This window comes from Zingiber officinale, chromosome 7B (genome assembly GCF_018446385.1).
Source record: "Zingiber officinale cultivar Zhangliang chromosome 7B, Zo_v1.1, whole genome shotgun sequence".
NCBI lineage: Eukaryota > Viridiplantae > Streptophyta > Magnoliopsida > Zingiberales > Zingiberaceae > Zingiber > Zingiber officinale.
The window spans coordinates 3,492,127-3,514,759 of NC_055999.1; the positions used below are offsets into that span (position 1 = coordinate 3,492,127).

Here is a 22,633-nt window from a genome sequence, read left to right on the forward strand (position 1 = left end):
GTCGACCAAAACTCTGACTCAAGACTAGATTTAGATCTCTGTGAGATTATTTATTTATGTATATTTAATTATAATGGTGTAATTGTTGCTGTATTTTTTATTTTCCAACTCGTAGCAGGTGGATGCACCAAAATGAAATCCAAACTCACCCTAAAATCAACCTGAAATTATCGTTAGTTAGGGGAGGATTTAAAGTTCATCAATTTGATTCTATTGCAACTCCTATGATTATTGTTGTTATTTAAAATTATAAGCCACAGATTCGTTAACAGGATAACTTTCCTAGCAAACAAAACAAAACATAAAAAAGAAAATGATAGCATGTTTTGGCCACGAGGACTTAAACTAGTCATCAAGATCAATTAATTACAACTCATTAATTTTTACCCCTCAAACGAAGGCAGCCCCCCAAAGCATATACAACGTGTATACTGTTGGTTCGCTGGGGAGATTGGATCACGCGAGAAGATAAGGCAGCGGGCAGTTTCAAATTAGAATTTATATTTATATAGATGTTTTATTTTTTATTATTATGAATTCAGTCCAAATGTGAAGCAGTTCGGATATCTAAAAAATATATATATATATTTTTAAAAAACCCTCCTCTCTTAATCCTAACTCGTTTAAGATATATATATATATATATATAACCGGATGTCTCGCTAAAGAACTTGAGCCAAGTCGTTGGGTTCGCTTGGCTTCGGTCGAGTGGCCAATCAACCGCCGCCCTACGACTGGGATAACAACGAAGAAGCCGCCTCCCTTTCTCGTCCTCGCAGCTATGTCTTTAAATTACCTGAAATGCCCCAGCGATGTCTTCCCCGGCCCGTCGTCTGAGTAGTGCCCATAGCTGGAGATCTGTCTCGTGAAATCTTCGATCCTGTTGCAGCCCAGTTATTGGATGCTCTTCTGGGACGAACAAAGGACAAGTAGGCCATGGATCGGATCGTCGGCGGGAAGTACAAGCTAGGGCGCAAGATTGGGAGCGGATCCTTCGGAGAGATCTTTCTCGGTGGGCAAATCGAGATCTTTCTTCTGTGGTTTGTTCGTTTGTTTTCCTTTTTTGTTATTCACTTACGATCTGCTTGCGGGTGTTGCAGCGACGCACGTTGACACGTTTGAGATCGTCGCGGTTAAGATCGTAAGTTCTCCGATCTATCGTGATGTATTGTTTGTTTGGCTATCCGATTTTTGCTGCCTGTTTGTATAGCTCGATCGAGGATACTTTTGCCTTTTCTTCTTACTGAATTTGTTGAGCTTTCTCTTCGAAGATGTATTTCTACTTTTGCCCGAACCCTAAAGTGATGCGCTTTACCGGCATGACCTATTGAACTCTCGGAAAGTGGTATTTGTCATGGTCGACTAGCTGAATTTCTTTGGCGTTTAAAATAATTTGGAAGGTCGATCAACTTTGATGCATTCTCCTGATAGTCAGGCTTTGAATAGACGTTAATGAATTTTATTTTGTATCGCGCTGTCCTGATTGAGCTAGTCGTGTTGGTTATCTGCTTTTACTATTTTGGTACATGATTGCAGGAGAACAGCAAGACCAAGCATCCACAGTTGCTTTATGAGGCCAAGCTGTATAGCATTCTTCAGGGAGGAAGTATGTCAATCAAGCCATATGGCTTAAATTTCTCCCTTTTCTGCAATTCCTAAGTTAATTGCTCAAATCATCCTTGTAGGTGGTGTCCCAAACACAAAATGGTGTGGTGTTGACGGGGAGGAAAATGTTCTTGTTCTCGATTTGCTTGGTCCAAGCCTTGAAGATTTGTTTGTCTATTGTGGTCGGAAATTCTCATTAAAGACAGTTCTGATGCTTGCAGATCAAATGGTAATTGCAAATTGATGTGTTATGAAAGAACACTTTTCAGAGGATGGATTTAAAACCTTCCCTTTCAGTTTTGCACAAATTGGGAAAACGTTCAGAGCTTAATATATCTGATCATATTTAAATTTTAGGGAATTTGACACGATTGAATATTGAATGTGATGACCTGTTACTCAACTAAAAATTAATTTGTAAATATAAATTGGATGAATTAAACTGGATAGTTATGAAGCACACAGTATCATGTTTTATGCTTGAAGTGAAAAAAGCAACATCCTCATTAATGAGAAAATAACCACAAGATGTCTTAGGCCAAATGTCTATGGATGAACTGATGTAGCTGTTTCTTGGATCCAACTAAATTGATCAAGACAAGAAATGTAGAAATAATTCTACAGTTATGACTTATAAGGAGCATTGTAATTGATAAAGTCTCATCCTTGTTTTTCTTAAGGAATATTATTTGGCAAATTCTTTATGCCTGGTTCCATGCCAGAAAACTGCTAATTGCTAAATTGAACACGTAATCCAACTATACCATTTAAGAATTCAGTCAAACTATTCATGTGCTTTTCATTTTGGCAGTTTAATATGTTATTTCTCTTCATTGATTAGTTAAAACTTGTCTTGTGACTTACTCTGAGAGATCTATTTACAATGCCAATGGTTAGATTCTACAAGTTATAATTAACACTTCATTAGCAGGATTGATTCCCTAACATAAGGTTTTTTTTGTTATCATATACAACCACTGAAAATTCTTATATGTCCAATCCATATGGCGGACAAGGGCAAAGAAAATTTCCTTGATACTGTTTGCACAATTTGAACCTAGCAATGTGACTGCTTGTATTTATTACTAAGCCTAGTGCCATTGTTTTATCGACCAAATCCCTCTTAGTGAAACATGACAATAGAAGTTATGTTACTTTGTTTTAGGTCATATTGATGTCTAATTAATACTTGCAATGCATTTTTATACACATTTGAGTTTTATAAGAAATCACTCTTAACTTTGATATTCAACAGATTACAAGAATAGAATATGTGCACTCAAAAGGTTTTCTGCACAGAGACATCAAACCTGATAACTTCCTAATGGGTCTTGGTCGGAAGGCCAATCAGGTAGTAATTCAAAGGGCCTCTCATCAGTCTTGTGGTTGTTGCATATGCAACCTTGACTTTTTCCCCTTTCCTCCTGATACTAACTGTTTGAATATGATTTTCCAGGTGTATATCATTGACTTCGGACTTGCAAAACGATATAGGGATTCTAATACCAATCGTCATATCCCATACAGGTGCATCAATCATAATCGTGTTTTATTTCATTTATCTTTTTCTTTGATAGATTTCACATAGTAATGCAACAGTGATGTCTGGTGATTATTCAAATGGTTGTAAGCAAACAGAAATATTAACAAATTTATACATACTTTTTCCTTGATAAAAGTGTGATGTCAACATAGAAATAGAGAGGTGAAGCCACAATTGGGTGTTTGTGCTCACTGAACATAAAGACCCAATATTTTTTTTACCTTTGACTTTGAAAATGACATCTAATGATGATTACTGATCATCCTTATTATTTTCTTGCTCAGAGAAAACAAAAACTTGACTGGAACTGCTCGCTATGCTAGCTGCAATACTCATCTTGGCATTGGTAAGTTGTGGCTGATCCAAGCAGTGTTTAGTTTTAGTTTGGTGCCATGATAACTTAATCCATCAACTTACCAGAGCAAAGTCGTCGGGATGATTTGGAATCGCTTGGTTATGTTCTCCTCTATTTTCTCAGAGGGAGGTATGCCTAATTAGGAAATTACATTCGACAGATTTGAGTTCCTTATCGATAGTTAACAATGATGCTGCAAGACTGACACAAAACCAGTGTTCTGAAAATTAAAACAAGAGAAGACTTTTTGTATTGTGGTAAAATTGATATTTGTTCCCGTTTCTGATGAATAAAAAAAATATGGCTTTGAACATACCTTCAAAATTGTCATATTTGTTTCAATGATTTTTTTTAAAAAAAAATTAGGCTCGACATTTTAAACAGAAAATTGTAATGGTGTTTAGTCATATGTATTAATGCATCTCTCATATCTCTATCTGCTTCAAGCATTTGTCACATCTGGTTTCGTCAATGTTCATTCCAAGAATAATTAATTCTTTCCTGTTTTCCTTTCAAGTCTTCCATGGCAAGGGCTAAAAGCTGCCACAAAGAAGCAGAAGTATGACAAGATATGCGAGAAGAAGCTTTCAACTCCCATTGAAGTATGTACCCAGTAACAGCATATTGTGATCTTTTCAAACAGAAAATATTAGTAACTGGTTGATTACTCTTTAACTTTTGATAGGTTTTATGCAAATCCCACCCTGTGGAATTTGCTTCATATTTCCACTATTGCCATTCTTTGACCTTTGAACAACGGCCTGACTATGGATTCCTGAAGCGTCTTTTTCGTGACTTGTTCACTCGTGAAGGTATTGTATGGGAAATCATAATTTGAGAACTCATAGTTGGAGAGACATTTACTTGATGGATTCATTTTCTGAGTTAGTCAGTAGGTGTTCTTATGGACATTATTATGCAGTGATACTTGCTGAAATTATGTTGTTGGAATCTTTCTGACATTTTTCAATTAACTATGGCAGGTTATGAATTTGATTTTATTTTTGATTGGACAATTCTGAAATATCAGCAAGCCCAAAGGACAAGATGTCAACCACGATCCTCTGTTAGTATGCTTTGCATTGCAAAATTCAATATAGAACTCCTTCAGTAGCTATTAAGGCTTACTTTCTTTGCTTCTGTAGTTTGATTGTCTGCTTCATTTCAAATAACTTGAAAATGTGAGAGATAATTTTCATAGTTCTACCTGATATAAGGGTGGATAGTTTGACCAAAATATGTCTGATTTTCATTTTTTTTATTGGGAAGGATGATCTTCTTTGAGCATAGATCTAAAAGGTCTCATTCATTTCTTTTTTCTTCTTTCCAGTATCTATGTTGAAAAACATTTCTTTTAAAGCTTCAACTGTCTGTTGAAAAACATTTCTTTTAGAGCTTCAACTATCTATGTTGAAAAAACATTTATTTTAGAACCTCAACTATCTATGTTGAAAAAACATTTTTTTAGAACTTCAACTATCTATGTTGAAAAAACATTTATTTTAAACCTCAACTATCTATGTTGAAAAACATTAGAACTTCAATGTTGAAAAGCATTTCTTTTAGAACTTCAACTATCTATGTTGAAAAACATTTCTTTTAGAACTTCAACTTCTGGAAGAGCTATACATAATCTTTGTTGATGAGATTTTTTTTTTCCTGAAATGACAGCCGGTCTCTGGTGGAATGACTAGTCGAGCAATTCCAATGGATGTCGACAAACAAGGTTTTCCTACTTCTGCTACTGCTTTCGGGTTCATGTTGATAGATTCTAGTTCAAATTTATCTGGACTATAATGATTGGAGAAAGCCAGTGGCACACTGTTTGCTGTAATCTTTGTTACAACATGGTTATTGATAAAGCCAGTGGCACACTGTCGGCTGTAATCTTTGTTACAACATGTTTATTGATAATATACAAACTACTATTAGTTTACCTAGAATACACTTTTGTTCTTGCATAAATGATATCTTCAAATTACATTCCAGCTACCAGTTCAAGCAACATTCCTCACGCTGACGGAGTCACAGAACGCATGGTACCAAGTAGTGCTGCTCGCCCAGCAGTTCAAATGCAACTTAAACACATAACTGAGAGGAACATAAGTTCTGATGTTGATCGTCTTGATAAGTTGGTAAGTCATACATTTACTTTGGCTGAAATGAAGCATAATCTGTCCTAGCAACACTAAAGGCCCCTTTGACTGTATATTTTAATTGCATATTTTAGGTACTTCCCTTCTATTCATCACATTTTTCTTGACTTATTTCTCTTCCTTTTCAGAGGGCTGGAACAAGTTCTGGAAGACCACATGTACCGTCCACATCATTTGCTTTTCCTGGCTCCACAAAGAAACATGCCTTGAATTCCAGACAATCAGGGCCAACTGATGTTTCACATGTTGGGTCATCCAGCAGTTGGCTTCCAACACTGCAGCGCAATGCTTCAGCCAAGTGACTGGTAATACTTTTCTGTGTATCTGCCTGTGTGCAGATTCCCCCGCGATGATATGGGATTTCTCAGGTTGAACGTATGTTCTTTTGGACTCTTCAGGTGTAGATTCAGTGGTCGGGGTCAAACATTGAGATAACATATGCTGCTAAAGGTTGCTGCACCGTTATTGCTGAAGTCACATCGTGGATATCAGAATACATTGTGTATTCCTATTAAGGTGACTACGGATACATCTGTTGCTAAAATTGTCTCCATGAGACATGGTTGCTAGTGTGTTCCAAAATTGACACTTCCTGATCTAGCATTTTATTTTCCGTTTAAATTGGATGTGAAATCATGTTCAGTTAATTTGTCAATAGATCTATATCCTATTTGTTTTATCGGCTTTATGGCATACATATCTTGTAACAAAGTGCCTTGGGGATTCAACTATCCGGGGGCTATTTGCTGCTTGTTTAGTGCTGTATTTACCTGTTCGGATAAGGATGGTTATCTGAAATAATTTCTCCCGTCGCTGAGGCATCTAAAGGAAGGTGGGCAATCTAATTTTCAGATATCGGGCTTTTGTCTTCTTTGCCAGACTGCAATACAGCTATACTTGTGGTGCCACGCGAGTGATTTTGTACATAATGCGAATCAAATAATGATTTTACTTTTAGTCTCTTACCTATCTAGTTTTCTTTTTTTGGTCTTCCAGAGAATGATGCTGTTAATATAGAGGATTACTTTTGAAGATTACCGACATGGAATCTGCATCAACTCGGACTTCTTACAGAGAAACGACGAAAACGTTCTGTCCTGATAGCTTGAAAAAACAGGTATTCTCTTGGTGGATGCGAGCCCTGGCTATTATATGATATATATCTCGCACTAATTAATAATATATATAAGAGTAGTAGTTTTGATTTCTTTATCTTCCTACTAAAACGACAAATAATTTCGTTCGAGACTATTGCGAGGGCTTCGAAATTTCTCACGGTTTCGAGATTTTGGTTGGTGTACTTATAAATCGATGTTAAAAACTAAAATTTTGACCCGATCACTGAATAAAAACTAAAAAAAAACAAATGAATTTGAGATTACAGTCAAGTATCAGCATAGTGACATGATTTGGTTTCATCTAATTTCGGTGGATTAAGTTTGAAAAAAAAATAAAAAACTGACCTTTTGTGGTGTATTTAATAAATTGTTTTAAGGTATTTTTCATTATAAAGATATTTAGATTTATTGGTTTTGCTTTGAATGAAAATAATCTCACATTAGAATATTCCTTAATTTTTTTTTGTTTTAAAAAACTCTTTCCTTCACGCCGTTTGCCAGGTCAGTGTTTCATCGATGGAGAAACGATGATGATTGCGGATAAATGAAATATATTTGAAATTAAAGGACCTTTTTCTAAAACAGATAAATGTAGGGTAGAAATGAAACTTTACTGGCTAGGATGTGCGAAGTCTCCATAGCCGTCTGGCCCGACTCAGTTCATGCAACGAGCAACGGCGACCGCTGCTCTTCGGTGGCTCGTGGTGTAGCGTTTACCCTGCCTTCCATCCTCCTCCGTGCTGCCTCCTTGGTGCCCACGACTCCCTCCTTGCCCCTCGCCGCTTCCGACCGCCGACGCCAGCTCACGCTCTTCCTCCCTCCTGTTTACCAGACCTGCCGTGGCTACTCGCCTACGCCTAACCCAAGCGATCTGGCGACGACGAGCTCTGCAGCGAGGAAGATGGCGACTGTGGTTCCGACGAGCACAAGGAACTAAAGGACGCCTGTGGAGAATTTAGCGAGTTCGGGGAGGCGGGCCTCAGCGACGAGGCTGATAAGTCCGATTAATTCGCGAGGCTGGCGTTGGTTTATATTATGCCTTGTGTAAGTGCGTCTTGCTCTAACTTTTCCATTAACAAACAATGGACATTATTGTGCCTTTTTGCTTCCGAGAATGAATCAGTCTTTTGCTTCTGTTATCGATTAATGATGTTCTTCATTTCGCCTAAACTTTGTCTTGCTCTCATCTTTTTCTTCTTTCACAAATGAAGAATGATGATTCAAAGAAGAAAAATGCAAGGAAGAAAAATCGCAAAGACAATTCTTTTAAAATAAGCCCTTCTCTTCATGAATAAGAGAACAATAAGCCCTTCTCTTCATGAATAAGAGAACAATCTAGTGTTATTGATGTGCATCAGATATATTAGAATGACGTAATCAAATCTCGGAGTCAGTGAGTTTGGCAAGTGCTAAAACTGAAGCCATACCCCCGAACACACGAGTACTACCACATTTAAATTAGGTGGCCTTTATACATACAACCACCTTTAATAGTTCCAACTATATATTAGGCTCACAGACATGCATCTAATTGCAAATAAAAACGAAACACCAACCGGTCAATCTACAAATCAAACTTGACGAGATAATGATCCATGATCTCAGAAAGAGTCTCCAGGAACGCGGCTTCACTAGTGCCTGGAAGAACAGCATCCTTTGCTTCACGGATCATCTCCTCAAGTTTTGATTCCTTCAACACTGTTTCCCTACACATAATGCTTCCAATTTCATAGGGAGTGAGCCCTCTTTCCACCCCCTTCTTCAAGAGCATGGTTGAGATGCGGAGAGTGCGAGTGCATTCAGAGTCTGATGCGAGTTCCAGCCCGTAATTTTTGAGGAGCTCAATATCTGCTTCAGCATCTAGTGATTTTATGTAATCGATGGTCGCTTCATTGAATTGTCGGTGAGCTTGGGGCCAGTAGAGCCACTCAAAGGTGCAATCTTCAAACTGAAATAATACCAAACATAAAAAAAAAAAGTTTCCATAAAAAGATTGGAAATATCATTATATCAAGATGATTGACTATAAAAGAATGGCCCAAGCTCTGCATCAGACAGATACATTGCAGAAAAATGAGATAGCAAGACGCGTGGCAAATGCAAGAAAACATGGAACCATATAACAGTAGGACCTGAGTGTGAGAATTAATGTAAGCCAACATAGTTCCAAGACATACACTATAAGATAACAATGCAATAATTACCGTTTGAAAGGCATGAAATGTGCATACAAATGCAGGATCAAATTACACAATATTTCCAGTAAGCTAACCCAACGATCACATATCAAATGACATTCCTACAAGAACTAGAGGAATTTTCAGGAGGCACTTGGTTCATTCTAAATCCTCCATGAAGATGTAAATACACTTTGCCATTGATGGAGCCAAATCAAATACCCTTTTTGTTACCTTTAGGACAAATGCACAAGACTAAATTTCATATGGATATTTTCAAAACCAGGACATAAATAAGAGTGACGAGATCTTGAATTTGAATTATATAGATCTGTAAGAAAGGAAAAGAAGGTTATTATCCTAAGGCTATTTTCCATTTGGGATGCAGTGTCAAAGATTCACATGAAAAATGGAAACCATGAAAATGAATATCACCATGTTTTGAGGCAAATAAAGAACAAACATGGGGGACTCTAAAATACCTACTTGCAACAAAAATAAATGCAATACTTACATTCTCAGGCAAGCAATATCCATGATCAATGGGAACCAGCATCATCCGCCCCTCATCTTCATCCTTGCATATCAATATATTTCCAGCATGGCGATCTGCATTCGCCAACCGAATATCCAGAACACATATCTTATGAACCTCCTGGACTGGAAATGCTTGAGGTCCCATATCCTCACAGCTTCCATAGTTTTCCACAAATGCTTGTAAGGATCCAATCTTGAAGTTGTTGGGTACATAGTGATACCCCTCCGTATGATGAAAACCATGATCGAAACACCGCACCATGGTTGTTGGAGGAACACCAGCAAATCCAACTTCATCAGATAATCGAGGCCCACTGACAGGATGATCAAGGATGTATGCTGCAACCTCCCTTATTGCTCCTTTCCCAACTCGTGTCCCTTTCTTCAGCCCTTCACCATCAGTTGACAAAGGTAACCCTCGCGGATTATTTTCTGCCATTGGCTCCTCATCAATCGGCTTAAACAGCGCTACATACTTGTGTCCACAAGCATCTTGCATAAAGTATGCTCCCCCAGAACCTTCCGATGACATGATTGGTAGATTACCCTTCTCCAATCCTAAGGCAGCAGACCTGATCAAGTCTGTAATCACAGGAGACAATTCAACTTTCAAATCGTAAAGTGGCTTAATCAGAAGACCCTCATACAGCAGGTTCCTAGCAACAATTTGAAGATCATCAACTTCTTCCTTTTCAGTCACATCAGCAGAGTAAATTGACAGTTCAAAATCCTTTTCCACGGTTTCTGTACTAACTTGCGCGCATCCGCGGATCAACAAGTGGATCACAGCATCATTATTCTTATCAATATCATCAATCAACTGAGAATCATCTAGCTCCTCACCGTCATATATGAGCTTGTGGTTGATGATATCGCTGAGATGATTACCCCTCTTTGCGAGCTGCAGTTTGATATACCCAATGTTGCGGCTCCGTTCAACTTGGAAATTGTATGTTTTCCTAGAGATGGTTCTTACAGTGATGCATCGCAGATCGGAGAGCCTAATTATGAGGTGCAGAACATGTCCATCGCCGACCCCATAGTCTCGGACTAGGTTATTATTCCGAGCCAGCTCCCGGCCATCAAATACCAGCTTTTGCTTCTTCACAGCAAACCCTCTATAACTCTGGATCCGAAGCTTCACAGAGGCAATGGATTCAGACTCCAATACTCGTAGTGGAATCACAGATGACCCAGCGACCGCAAGATAGATAAGGATGGACTCCGGCAAACAATGCGGGGACCGGCTACCGTCAAACCGTACGGGGAACATCGGTGAATCCTCCCGGTTGGGGATGAGAGAAAGAACTCCGGAGGACGACATTCTCTCACACTGACAGGAAAACCCCCGCTTGTGCTTCTAGGTCACCAAAAAAAAAAAAAAAAAAAAAAAAAAAAAGGACGAAAGGCGAACTCTTTCCTTCAAAAACTACCGCTCAACTACTGTCTGCCATACTTCCTTTTAAGAAATAGAAGAGAGAAAAAACAAAATCTAAATCGGCTTAAATTCTACAAGCCGATAAAGGAACCAAAGGAAAACTTCTAGAACAGCCTTAAAACCCACTATATTAAACCTTCCAAATTCGCCCAAAACTAAGACATTACCCGAAAATCAAACGCATATTTTAGTCGATCAACATGCTGATTTCTATCAGAGGAGGAGGAGGAGGAGGAGGAGGAGGAGGGAGATCAAAAGAGGACGAATGACCCGTGGGGATCGATTCCCACCGAAGGGGAAGAACCGAAGACGGAATCGATTCGCAGGGATCTCCACCGACGCAACCCGGCCTTTTAATCAGTCTCTTCCTCCTCAGCGATCCAAATGCCAGATTTAGCTTCTTTCCCTCGGGTCGTTTGTCGCCTGAGGAGGAGAGATTTTGGGGGAGGACGAGGTGTCTGAGACGCGCATGTCGGTCCGCTTCGTATGCCGTTACTTACACCGAAACTGGATGACCTGGAAGCATGCTAACGGCGTTAAGTGGAGCGCTCTCATCCGTAGAGCTTCATTTAAATTTTAATTATTAAAAAAAGGACGAGTCAGTTATTTTACACTATTGATTATTTATTTATTTTTGACGGAATGAAATTATTTTCTGTGATTAAACTTTCCTTCAACCACTGTCACTGTATTATTATTCTATGAGTTTATAGATTATACCTGTACCTACGCCTGTGACTTGTAAATTGTAACATGGATATTTTAGCGTTAGAGTAAGGTCCGGTATAGATATGACAATCAAAACAATAGAACGTGATAATTAAAAGTTAAAGTGATATGATAGTAATATGTCATAAAAATAGAGGTACTCTTCCTTAGTCAAGTATATACACATTCGTATTCATCTTCTACATTTTTTTTTTCTTTTATACACTATTATTCTGGGGAAAAAATATCTGATTTGAACATCGGAGGGTCTGCACCGAAGACTTTTTTTCTTTATTTCAGGTCTCTAATGTTTTGTGTGCTTGTTTGAGTGTGCACAGAGCCTAAGTACTATCGATTTCATCACCATCGTCCTTCAGTCCAACATGGGGGTCCGCTTCCCTAGGCAAATACGCTAGGTGTGTCTGTTGGAACCCCAAGGTTATTTTTGGTGTGATCAACCAAGTTAAGTTAGGTCCTATTATGTTTTGATCCCTATGTCTAAGTGTGCAGGAGCTTAGGAGCACAGGAAGTCGAGCGGAAGACGTGGCTAGCGAGAAGGACGACACAGGAGAGAGCCGACAGACTCGGTATGTCAAAGAGACGAGATGCTGTGGAAGAGCACACCGGTGGACGAGAAGGACGTGCACGTCATTCGAGGGACGAGAAGCCGGAGCGGAAGCCTGCTCAAGGAGAAGGTCGGAAATTATGTTTGGGTGAGCCCTATTTCAGTTGACCAAAATCACCCAAGCGATTGGAGCAGCAGAAGAACTAAAGTGGAGCTATGGAATAGCTAGAGGCGCCTTCGAGTCTAAAGAAAAATAGCTATGGAGCAGCAGAAGAACTAAAGAAAAATACCACTGAACCAAAAAGGAACAGGCTGACTTCGTGGCAAACGACAACGTAGAGTTTCATCTGCTGAGCGTTTTACCATCACTAGAAGTCAACCGAATCGGAGCCTACGAGTTCGCAAAAAACTCTGGGAGAAATTCCTGGAACTACACGAAGGAACCTAGGAGGTGAAACTTGTGAGACGGTACTTACTTCGCAACCATCTCACCAACCTTCGATTTGAAGAAGACGAAACCATTGCACACCTTCACTCGAGGATTAAGGAGCTCATCACCGGACTTTTGAATCTCGGATAAAAGGTAAGCAATCGAGATTCACTAAGGTATGCTCTTAATTCATTCCCTAGAAATACGAAATGGCATCATTAGTAGATGCCTACTATATCTCTAAGGATTTAGAATATGTTACCTTAGAAGAGTTTTTTTTCAACTTTTGAAATCCATGAATTGAGTTGTGCATATATGAAGAAGGAGCCGAAGTACAATATTTCCCTTAAGGCAAAGATGGACGAACAAGATTCAAAATCCTCTCTTGACGACAACGAAGCGGTAATAATGGTAAGACAATTTAAAAAGTTATTTAAATCTAGAAAATCTAACCATATGCAGGGTAAAAAAAGAAGAACAATTAGATGTTACCACTACAATGAAGAAGGGCATGTACAAGACAACTGCCCTAAATTGAAGAACAAGGACAAAGGCAAGGACTAGAAGCTCGTCCAAACAAATAAATACAAGACCCTTAAGGCGATGTGGGACGAAACATCGTCTGAATCAGAGGTCGAAGTCTTTTTCGGACTTGCGTTGATGGCAAGTCATCAAGAAGACGAAAACGAAGCAAGCTCGTCCGAAATGAGCATCGAGAGCATCGATGAAGGGGGAGCTACATCAGAAGAAAGCGGCAGTTCAGGGGGGAGCTACGAATGATGGGATCGACAAGGTAAGTCAGGTACGATCTCTTCCACCTGATAAGTTATTCAAATTTGTTAAATTCCTATCAAAAAACTGTTGCAAGTTAGAAAATGAAAATGTAGATTTGAAAATATAGTTATCCAAAGCATGCCCACTAGAATTACGTGATAATTTGAAAATAGAAAATTAAATAATTTTCTATTAGGAAATATAATAATTTAAACTGGTATTTTAATTGCCACAAGAGGAAAATTAGGAAAATTTCTTAGAAAAATATTCCTAAAAGATTTTTAATTAACTTAGTTGGAAGATATTAGGTTCTAAAATATTTTATAAATTAAGTTTTAATTAGACTCAAGGCTTTCAGTGAGAAAATTAAATATTTAATTTCCTTAAAAGACTTTGTCTATAAAGTGGTTGTTGCTCCAATAACCAAGAAGGCCTAGTGCCTCCCATAGCATGAAAATCAATTAATGAAATAAAATATTTAATTGACTAACTGTTAAGTATTTAGAAATGCATTAAAATTATTTTTCAGTTAGAATTTTTTTTAATAGTTAAAAGAAACCCAATTTTAATGTGAACAAAAGGGGGGAGTAGGGAAGAAAAAATTTGACTTGACTTATAAATTTCACTTAGAAATTTCTTTTTTGCTTGCAAGTCTCACTTAGAAAATTAGGTTTTTTTGTTAAAACTTATTTTTTTTTACCCTTATATTTTTTTTGGTACTCTTTTTTTATGTGATCAAAGGGGGAGAAGGGAAGATTAAGTCTAGGGGGAGGTAGTAGTTTAATTTAAATTTAATTTTTTTGCACTTTATTGCATAATTACATTAGTAGTTCAATTCAAATTTTAAACTTGAATTAGAAAATTTATTTTTGCATAATTACAATTTTATTATCTTTACTTTATGATTAGTTTACCCTAACTTAACTTGGGATGCTCACATAAAAAAGGAGAGATTATTGGCACCCTAAAATTATTTTTGGAGTGATCAACCAAGTTAAGTTAGATCCTATTATATTTTGATCCCTGTGTCTAAGTGTACAGGAGCTTAGGAGCACAGGAAGTCGAGTGGAAGACGCGGTTAGCGAGAAGGACGACACGGAAGAGAGTCGACGGGCTCGGTGCGTCCGAGGGACGAGATGCTGCGGAAGAGTACACCGGTGGATGAGAAGGATATACATGACGTTCGAGGGACGAGAAGCCGGAGCGAAAGCCTGCTCGAAGAGAAAGCTAGAAATTAGGTTCGGGTGAGCCCTATTTCGGTTGACCGAAATCACCCAGGCGATCGGAGCAACGGAAGAGCTAAAGTGGAGCTATGGAACTGCTAGAGGCTCCTTCAACAGGAGTTGAAGGTGTCTCGGCGACCTTCAGCAGGAGTTGAAAGCACCTCGGCGACCTTTAGGCAGAAGGCGTCTCGGCGACCTTTAGGTAGAAGGTGTTGGATCGTGAAACGTCGATAGAGGGGGGGGGGGGGGGGGAATATCGATTCGAAAAACAACGAGTATAAACGCAGCGGAATAAGAAAATTGAACACAGTGGATTTACTTCGTTTGGAGCCTGTGACGACTCCTACTCGAAGGCTCGTACTCCGTGAGTACTTTCGTTGGGCAATTCACTAGCAATTCGAAATATAGATTACAAGTTAAGTACAATATTGCTAATAAGGAAAAATTACCGACAATAAAAAGACTTAGAACAGAAAGGAAAAGCTTGTCGGAGATCGCAGCGCAGCAGGAGCATAAGGAAGCAGATTCTTCGTTCTGAGAGTTGTGTCCTTGAAGCTTGCTCACCCCCTCCTTTTATAGCCCTTTGAAGGGGTCTCCAGAGCTTATCAGATCCCAAAAATTCGGATCAGATGAGGAGAGTTCGAATCTGGCTGATCCGAGTCGTCTCCAACTACTTGTTTGACACAGTCATCTTCCGAAGGTCATAACTTTTGACTCCGAACTCGGAATCAAGCTCTGTCAGTTGCTACGCGTGCAGAATTTGAAGCTCTACATTTGTATCTACAAAATAGAGTTAGAAAAAATATATGTATAGACATTTTATATAGATTTATGAGTTAGGTCTTGTCTTCCCGAGACCAGAACCTAGTCAGGGTCTCAATTTAGGGATCCAAAATGGACCTAAACTGGACTGACATCTACTGTCCCTTAACTGGGATGCGTCCTCACAGTCACTCTCCTCCAGTGACTTACCTGCCAGACGTTCGGTCAGCCCTTCGACCCGTCTGGACTTTGTGCCAGCTATTCGGTCAGCCCGTCGACCTAGCTGGACTTCGTGCCAAGCGTCCGGTCAGCCCGTCGACCCGCTTGGACTTCATGCCAGCTATCTGGTCAGCCCGTCGACCTAGCTGGACTTCTCGCCAAGCGTCCGGTCAGCCCGTCGACCCGCTTGGACTTCGTGCCAGACATCCGGTCAGCCCGTCGACCTGTCTGGACTTAGCCTGCATACTCGATCAAAGCATTAGATAACGACAAACCTAACTTAACATATTTGTCATTCATCAAAACCTGCGTTAAATCATTAGTGCTAACTGCACCAACAGAAGGCGCCTCGGTGACCTTCAGGCAGAAGGCGCCTCGGTGACCTTCAGGCAGAAGGCGCCTCGGCGACCTTCAGGCAGAAGGCACCTTCAATGGCTGAAGGCGCCTTCAACCAGCCATGGAAGGCACCTTCGACCAGGCAATTTGGTCGTTGCGGAAAGGATAAAGTTTTATCCTTTGGCCTCGCTGGAGGTGCCTTCCAGCCCTATGGAAACCGCCTTCAGCATGTGGATAAGTTTTTCCAAGGTCTAGAAAAAGACCCCTGGACCTAGGAAATATGTAATAACTTCTGTATTCAGTTTCCTAGTCATTTTTGAGCTTTCACTATGTGTAAAAGGCTTCTTCGCCTTCAGCGAAGGAGATTCTTAGTGAGCTTTCATCTGCCTTGGATTAACAACCATTTAGGTTGTAACCAAGTAAATAGTGACATTTTACTTATTTCTTTTAAGTTGTTAATTCTATTTTAATTACTTTATTAATCTAAGTTGAAAGTTGAGAAAGATGTTTTAGACAACTCAACCCTCTCCAACCGGCCTGCCTAGGCCAACAGTGTCCCCGTCGCCTCTTCCTCAGCATCGATGACATCTGAGTCGGCCATCGTCTGACTCAGATTCCGGACATGATCAATTTGGTGCCGTTTATGGTCGCGTGCAGAAAGCGTGTGCTCGACATCATAACAACAAAAGTTCGTGGGGCACGTGTCAGCTCCCTATGAAATGACATTTATAATTGAAAAGATAGGAAAATCATAGAGTTAATATGTAGACAGTGGCACCATGCTGTTGGTGTTGCAAGGTTGCAAACATAGTCCCACATTGAAAACACATGTGAAAGATCATGGGTTTATAAAGAGAAAGATATCTCCATTGGCACGAGGCCTTTTGGGGAGAGCCCAAGAGCAAAGCCATGAGGGTCTAGGCCTAAAGTGGACAATATTATGCTATTGTGGAGATATCTAAATTCTTTTCGATCCTACAATTGGTATCAGAGTCCAGACTGTAAGAAGGTTTAACCGCCGACTGTGCACAAGAGCTATGGTCTGATTGAACCATGTGGGTACAATATTGACCTTGAACAAAGAAAGTGGGCCTCCTATGTTCGGATCAAGAGGACCAGATACCAGGTAGGAAGTCCTAGTTGTGGCTAGGCAAGGAAGTCCTAGTAGGTCGGGTGGACCGAGGGGCAGGAAGACCTGGTGGGTCGATGATCGGAAATGGGAAGCCCGTGGTCCTTTGTTTGAGGGGGAGATTGTTGCTGTTGCAAGGTTGTAAACATAGTCCCACATTGAAAATACATGGGAAAGATCATGGGTTTATAAAGAGAAAGATATCTCCATTGGCATGAGGCCTTTTGGGGAGAGCCCAAGAGCAAAGCCATGAGGGTCTAGGCCCAAAGTGGACAATATCATGCTATTGTTGAGATATCTAAATTCTTTTCGATCCTACACATGCATCAGGAGGACCATGCCTCGAGGAACGAAAATTCCATGCGGCTACCTTGGGAAATGGAGTAGAAGCCAGTGGGAAGCGTTGATCAAAATTTGGCGCCGCATCCCAATCTCGAAATCAGAGTAAGATTCAAATTTAACTGATGACTTATGTGATACGCTTCATGATCGGAGGTGGATTGGGCTAAGTCCACGAGTGCATCTCCTTTAATCTCTAGCGACCTTTCGATCATGATTCCAGACTCTCGCCCCAGTACAAGTTATAAGTGAGCATGCTCTCACAACCAACGACCTTTCGGTCGAGATTCCAGACTCTCACTCCAACACGAGTTATAAATGAACATGCTCTCGTGACCAACGACCTCTCAGTCAGGATGTCATGCTCTCACGATTAACGACCTCTCGGTCGAAATTCCAGACTCTCGCCCCAGTACAAGTTATAAGTGAGCATGCTTTCACAACTAATGACCTCTTAGTCAGGATTCTAGACTCTCGCCCCAGCATGAGTTATAAGTGAGCATGCTCTCATGACCAACAACCTCTCGGTCGAGATTCCAGACTCTCGCCCCAGCGCGAGTTATAAGTAAGCATGCTCTCATGACCAACAACCTCTCGGTCGGGATTCCAGACTCTCGCCCCAGTGCGAGTTATAAGTGAGCATGCTTTCACAACCAACTGTTGGTCCCTTTGGAGGACAGCAAGAGGGGAGGGGTGAATTGCCCTACAAAAATTAAACCAAAAACCCTTCTCGGATATTCAACTAATTTAAAAGACACTTGTAATCAATTTTCTCTGTACTTTCAATTCTGTTTCTTTTATTTGTGCTGTTAACGCTGTAAAGAGGCTACTCCGCCCGAAGGAGATAAACAGATAGTGCGCTTACTTTCCTTGGATGCAAATTAACTGTTTTTATTGCATTTGGTTACCCTAACTTAACTTGGGTTGCTCACATCAAAACACCTTGGGGTTCCAACACCAACGACCTCTCAGTCGGGATTCCAGACTCTCGCCCCAGCGCAAGTTATAAGTGAGCATACTCTCACGACCATAAGTGAGCATGCTCTCATGACCAACGACCTCTCGGTCGGGATGCCAGATTCTCGCCCCCGCATGAGTAATAAGCGAAGATGCTCTCGTGATCAATGGCCGCCTGGTCCGCCTGCCAAATCATCGCCTCAATTTAGGCGCCAACAACACCTGGCTAGCAAAGGTATTGGAGCCGCCGAGCAAAAGGTGAAAAGGAAGCGACAAAGGGACTAGGGTCTAGTCAGTCGGACTTGGGTCTCCTTCGACTAGATTTGAAGGGGAGGGTTGTGATATGACGTATAAGTAAGGGCTCCACATGGACGTGACAGTCAAAAGTCAAGGGAACGTGACAATCAGAAGTCAATGGGGCGTGACAGTCAGAAGCCAAAGGGATGTGGCAGCCAGCAGTTAGGAGGGGAAAGAATGAGTTAGACCACTTGATGTCATCAACCGCATAATTCCTGATCAGGTACAGATAGATCAGGGTTCCATATCTGAGACATAAGGTGCAGCCCGAGGTAATGCCTGACCTGCCTCGACTGGTCGGGTTTCCTTAGCTTGGTCCGCATAGTTAGGCCTGATACTTTCAGTAAGACAACTCCCGGTCGGCCTTGTAGCGATCCAAATAGGAAAGATGAGGCCCTCACCACAGCTCGTCCTTCTCATCAAGACTTGAGCAAGGTGGCACACTTGAACGGTCATCCCGAGCCGTCCGTAGCTAAACCTGAGCGAGACAGAAAGCACTAGATGATAACAATGTCAGGGAATAACTATCATACGTCAGAGAATATTCCAGTGGTTTTCTATCAGCTGCAAATGGAACCTTCTTTCAACCAATGAGAGAGCACCACGTTGTTAGTATTAACCCTAGTACCAATTATGAGATGATTGTAAAGGGTTCTTGTTATATCATATTTCATTATTAATAAAAGACAAAGTTGGTTATTATATTTGTTTCAATTCAGTATCGATTGAATAAGTATATTAATAATGTCATTGGGTAGTAGATTTTTATCTACAACATATCAATTGGTTGAATTGATAGTGAGATATTGTAGATATACATAGAACACTACTCTTAACTATTCCTAGTCAAGCATTAATATACAAGGACAATATTAATGCATTGAGACTAGCATGTAGGTCAACGGATGACTTGATCTCATAAGTCATGGATATGAGATATTAGGTTGACACATGAGTATATATTAGAGAATATATACTGAATGACCCGCTATGAGAATATTTCATGGATCGTTATATAAATGTCATAAACATTCTCATGTGACTATTGGTATGAATAATCCTTAGACCTGAAGTCACTACGGTTCCCTACATAAATAGTTGTGTACTTTGGTATCGACAAATGTCACCTGTAACAAGGTAGACAATAAAGTCGATCACTGGGTATATAATGCATTATGTGGAGGGATGTGAGTGATGTAGATGTGATCTATCCCTTCCATATGATGGAAGCGATATCTGTGGGCCCCTTGATTAGTAGGACACAAGAAAGCATGACCATGCACAAATGAGTCAATACGAGATATTGAGCTTATTTGATTGAGTGTGTCTACTTAGAGATCAAGAAACATAAAGGTTGATAAGAGGATGACACGGTCTATGCCTCATTGATCAATCTAGATATCAAGGATAGAGGGACCAAGTCATACAAGATAATAGCCACAGACAGGTTAGGTCGGATCTCGATTTTCTCGTCACTTGGGTAGCAATGATGCCTTGCTAGATGTCACTCATTACTTATGTATCTAAATGTTGATTTGGGTACATTGCCAACATTACAAGAACCTATTGGGTTACACACAAAAAATAAGTTGATTTGGAGATGGGTTCATATGATGAATCATTAGATTAAGTCTAATCCGAATTGAACTTATTGAGTTAGATTCAAATGGATCCAGTTATTGGATTGAATCCAATTCAAACTAGACTCATTGAGTCAATTCCAATAAATGAAATGGTGATTCATTGAATTCGAAATTGCATGAGAATCAATGAGTTAGACTCATTGGGTGAACTCGAGTTCACCTAGGATTTAAATGGTCAAAATTGAACCATTGGATTGAATGGTTAATTTTGAACCATTGGATTGGAAGATGAAAGGGCAAAACCCTTTAGTATTCATGAGATGGATATATATATCATTTTGGATGATATTTTTCATTAGATGAGAAGGTGGAAAACCTTTGGTCTTCTTCTTCTTCCTCCTTCCCTCTCTTGGCCGAAATCACCATTGTGGTTGCTAGCACAACCTTAAGTGATTTCCATCTCCATCTTGTGAGTTTGTGAGACAAACGAAGGCAAGACTTGTTCGTGTGGATACCGTAGAGGCGCAAACGTGTGATCGTGCTGAGATCCGAGCCGTCGAGAGATCATGTGCACGCATCAAGGGTATAACCACTATCATGCAACTTAGTATAGATTGTTTTAAGCAATATTTCTTCCCTTCGCATGAATAGCTTTTCGCATGTTCAGCGCCCTAATTCCATACACACGTGTCCTCCATCGCTTGACAGGCCCTGACATCCGACATTCTTTGACATCAGTCAAGGTCTAGAGGTACGCATTGTTATATAAAAAGGGAGATCCTCTCACTTAGCCAGGTACGCGCACATTTACACTCGTCTTCTACATTTCTTTTTTCTTTCGTACACTGTTCTTTTGGGGAAAAAGTACCTGACTTGAGCGTCGGAAGGCCTGCGCCAGAGACTTTTTCCTGATTTATGATTTTTAACGTTCCGTGTGCTTGTCTGAGTGTGCGCAGAGCCTAAGTACCGTCGGTTTCGTCACCGTCGTCCTTCAGTTCCACGTGGGGATCCGTTTTCCTTGGCACATACGCTAGTTGTGTCCCCGTCGTCTCTCCGTCAGCATCGACGATAGCTCAGCCGACCTTCGTCTGACTTCCGGATAGGATCACATGATAAAAAAGTATCATTAACTAATTCGGTTTAAGAAGATGATTTTATGAGCTAAATATGACAAATTAAATGGCAAAAGCTTGATAGAACTTCGAACACGTTCCAATGCCTAGTGAATAAGTTACTCAAGATTAGGTTGAAGATTTCAAATATTGACTCGAGATAGAAATCCATCTTCACTACTTGATTATTTTATAAAGACAATCAATTGAAATAAAATATATGTGACTCTGTAAAAGAGGTTAGGGATAAATTTCTTACATATATTGTTTGAATGAAAGGGAAAGTTTTAATTACAAATTCATGTGATCTTGATGTCTAGTTTAGTATTTAAATTCATGTTTATACTAGAAGTGATTTTTTTTTTAAATGCTTAGTGTACATGTGACCAAGATCATGAGTCAAAGAGATGACTTAATTAGATGTGGAAATTTATGAATTGACATATTCAGACTCAGGATATAGAAAAAGTATAACACATCTTGATAGTGGTCTTTATCCCAAAGACGATGAAAAATCAAATTTTAGTGAGTTAGATTTAGTATGTATATTTGGGGAAAAAGAGATACCACTAAAGCGTGACAAATGAAGTTCTAACTACACAAATGAACCAATAGATAAGAAGATGGTTAAAAAGTTATACATCACTTAAGTCATCCATAGAATTATGGGTGGCAATTGGTTCGAAACCGAACTGAAATAGATTAATCCAATTGTTTTTTAACAATTAAATTTTGCCGTAAAAATTGAATAAATCAATATAAAATTAATTAATTCAGTTAATTACCTAATTAACTAATTGATGACATCATCAATCAACTGATATTAGGTAGTTTATGTTGTTGTTGATTCAGATACATCAATTGACTAGATGAAGTTTTGGTTTAATTCATTTAATCGGTTTAATGATTTGTGTATTTTAAAATCAAAATTGAACTAATAAATTTAAAAATATATATTTAATTTCAAAAAAGGAATTTCCAAGCCAAATTGAACTTCCTAATTTAGTTGATTAATTCAGTATAAAAAAAAGCACAACTACTTCTTTTCACGAATGTGAAATATATTTTATACCAACAGTTGGCCCAATTAGAACATTTATATAGTTGCGTGACAATGAAATCACTTATTCCCATGGGTGAGGATGACAAATTTATTATAAGGATCAATTGCTTCTTTGGGAAGACAACTTCCACACTTATTAACATAACGTTAATATTCATCAAGGTAACAACGACGACCCTGGTACATTGCTTCAGCTTGCGCTGTAAC

The 22,633-nt window shown here is 39.6% G+C and overlaps 2 protein-coding genes across 3 annotated transcripts; one reads left to right on the top strand and one right to left on the bottom strand.

The window, feature by feature from the left end:
• Window positions 1-670: 670 nt before the first annotated feature.
• On the top strand, window positions 671-6,866 carry LOC122005075 (casein kinase 1-like protein 4). 2 transcript variants are annotated; one of them, XR_006118314.1, is made up of 16 exons: window positions 671-1,012; window positions 1,101-1,141; window positions 1,537-1,606; window positions 1,686-1,834; window positions 2,861-2,956; window positions 3,062-3,132; window positions 3,433-3,494; window positions 3,569-3,632; window positions 4,021-4,105; window positions 4,189-4,315; window positions 4,487-4,569; window positions 5,175-5,229; window positions 5,493-5,638; window positions 5,788-5,964; window positions 6,058-6,175; window positions 6,656-6,866. XR_006118314.1 is itself a non-coding variant. In XM_042559986.1 (15 exons), exons 1-14 carry the CDS (start codon window positions 937-939, stop codon window positions 5,959-5,961), a joined length of 1,299 nt encoding a protein of 432 aa, XP_042415920.1. In that variant the 5' UTR covers window positions 671-936; the 3' UTR covers window positions 5,962-5,964; window positions 6,058-6,338. The 2 variants fall into 2 exon arrangements, 1 of the variants encoding a protein (XP_042415920.1); XM_042559986.1 differs by lacking the exon at window positions 6,656-6,866 and having other exon boundaries at window positions 6,058-6,338.
• A 1,175-nt stretch (window positions 6,867-8,041) lies between these two features.
• LOC122005074 (phosphatidylinositol 4-kinase gamma 4-like) lies at window positions 8,042-11,429 on the bottom strand. The gene is made up of 2 exons (XM_042559985.1): window positions 9,469-11,429; window positions 8,042-8,725 (listed from the first exon to the last, which is right to left on the bottom strand). Exons 1-2 carry the CDS (start codon window positions 10,813-10,815, stop codon window positions 8,342-8,344), a joined length of 1,731 nt encoding a protein of 576 aa, XP_042415919.1. The 5' UTR covers window positions 10,816-11,429; the 3' UTR covers window positions 8,042-8,341.
• Window positions 11,430-22,633: the final 11,204 nt, after the last annotated feature.

What these genes read in the sequence shown, in the direction of transcription:
- LOC122005074 (XM_042559985.1), bottom strand. Translation starts at nt 10,815, where the DNA reads ATGTCGTCCTCCGGAGTTCTTTCTCTCATCCCCAACCGGGAGGATTCA. An exon ending in GATATTGCTTGCCTGAGAAT is followed by an intron (nt 8,726 to 9,468) that starts GTAAGTATTGCA and finishes GTATTATTTCAG; the next exon opens with TTTGAAGATTGCACCTTTGA.
- LOC122005075 (XM_042559986.1), top strand. Translation starts at nt 937, where the DNA reads ATGGATCGGATCGTCGGCGGGAAGTACAAGCTAGGGCGCAAGATTGGG. An exon ending in AGATCGTCGCGGTTAAGATC is followed by an intron (nt 1,142 to 1,536) that starts GTAAGTTCTCCG and finishes ACATGATTGCAG; the next exon opens with GAGAACAGCAAGACCAAGCA. An exon ending in AGCTTTCAACTCCCATTGAA is followed by an intron (nt 4,106 to 4,188) that starts GTATGTACCCAG and finishes AACTTTTGATAG; the next exon opens with GTTTTATGCAAATCCCACCC.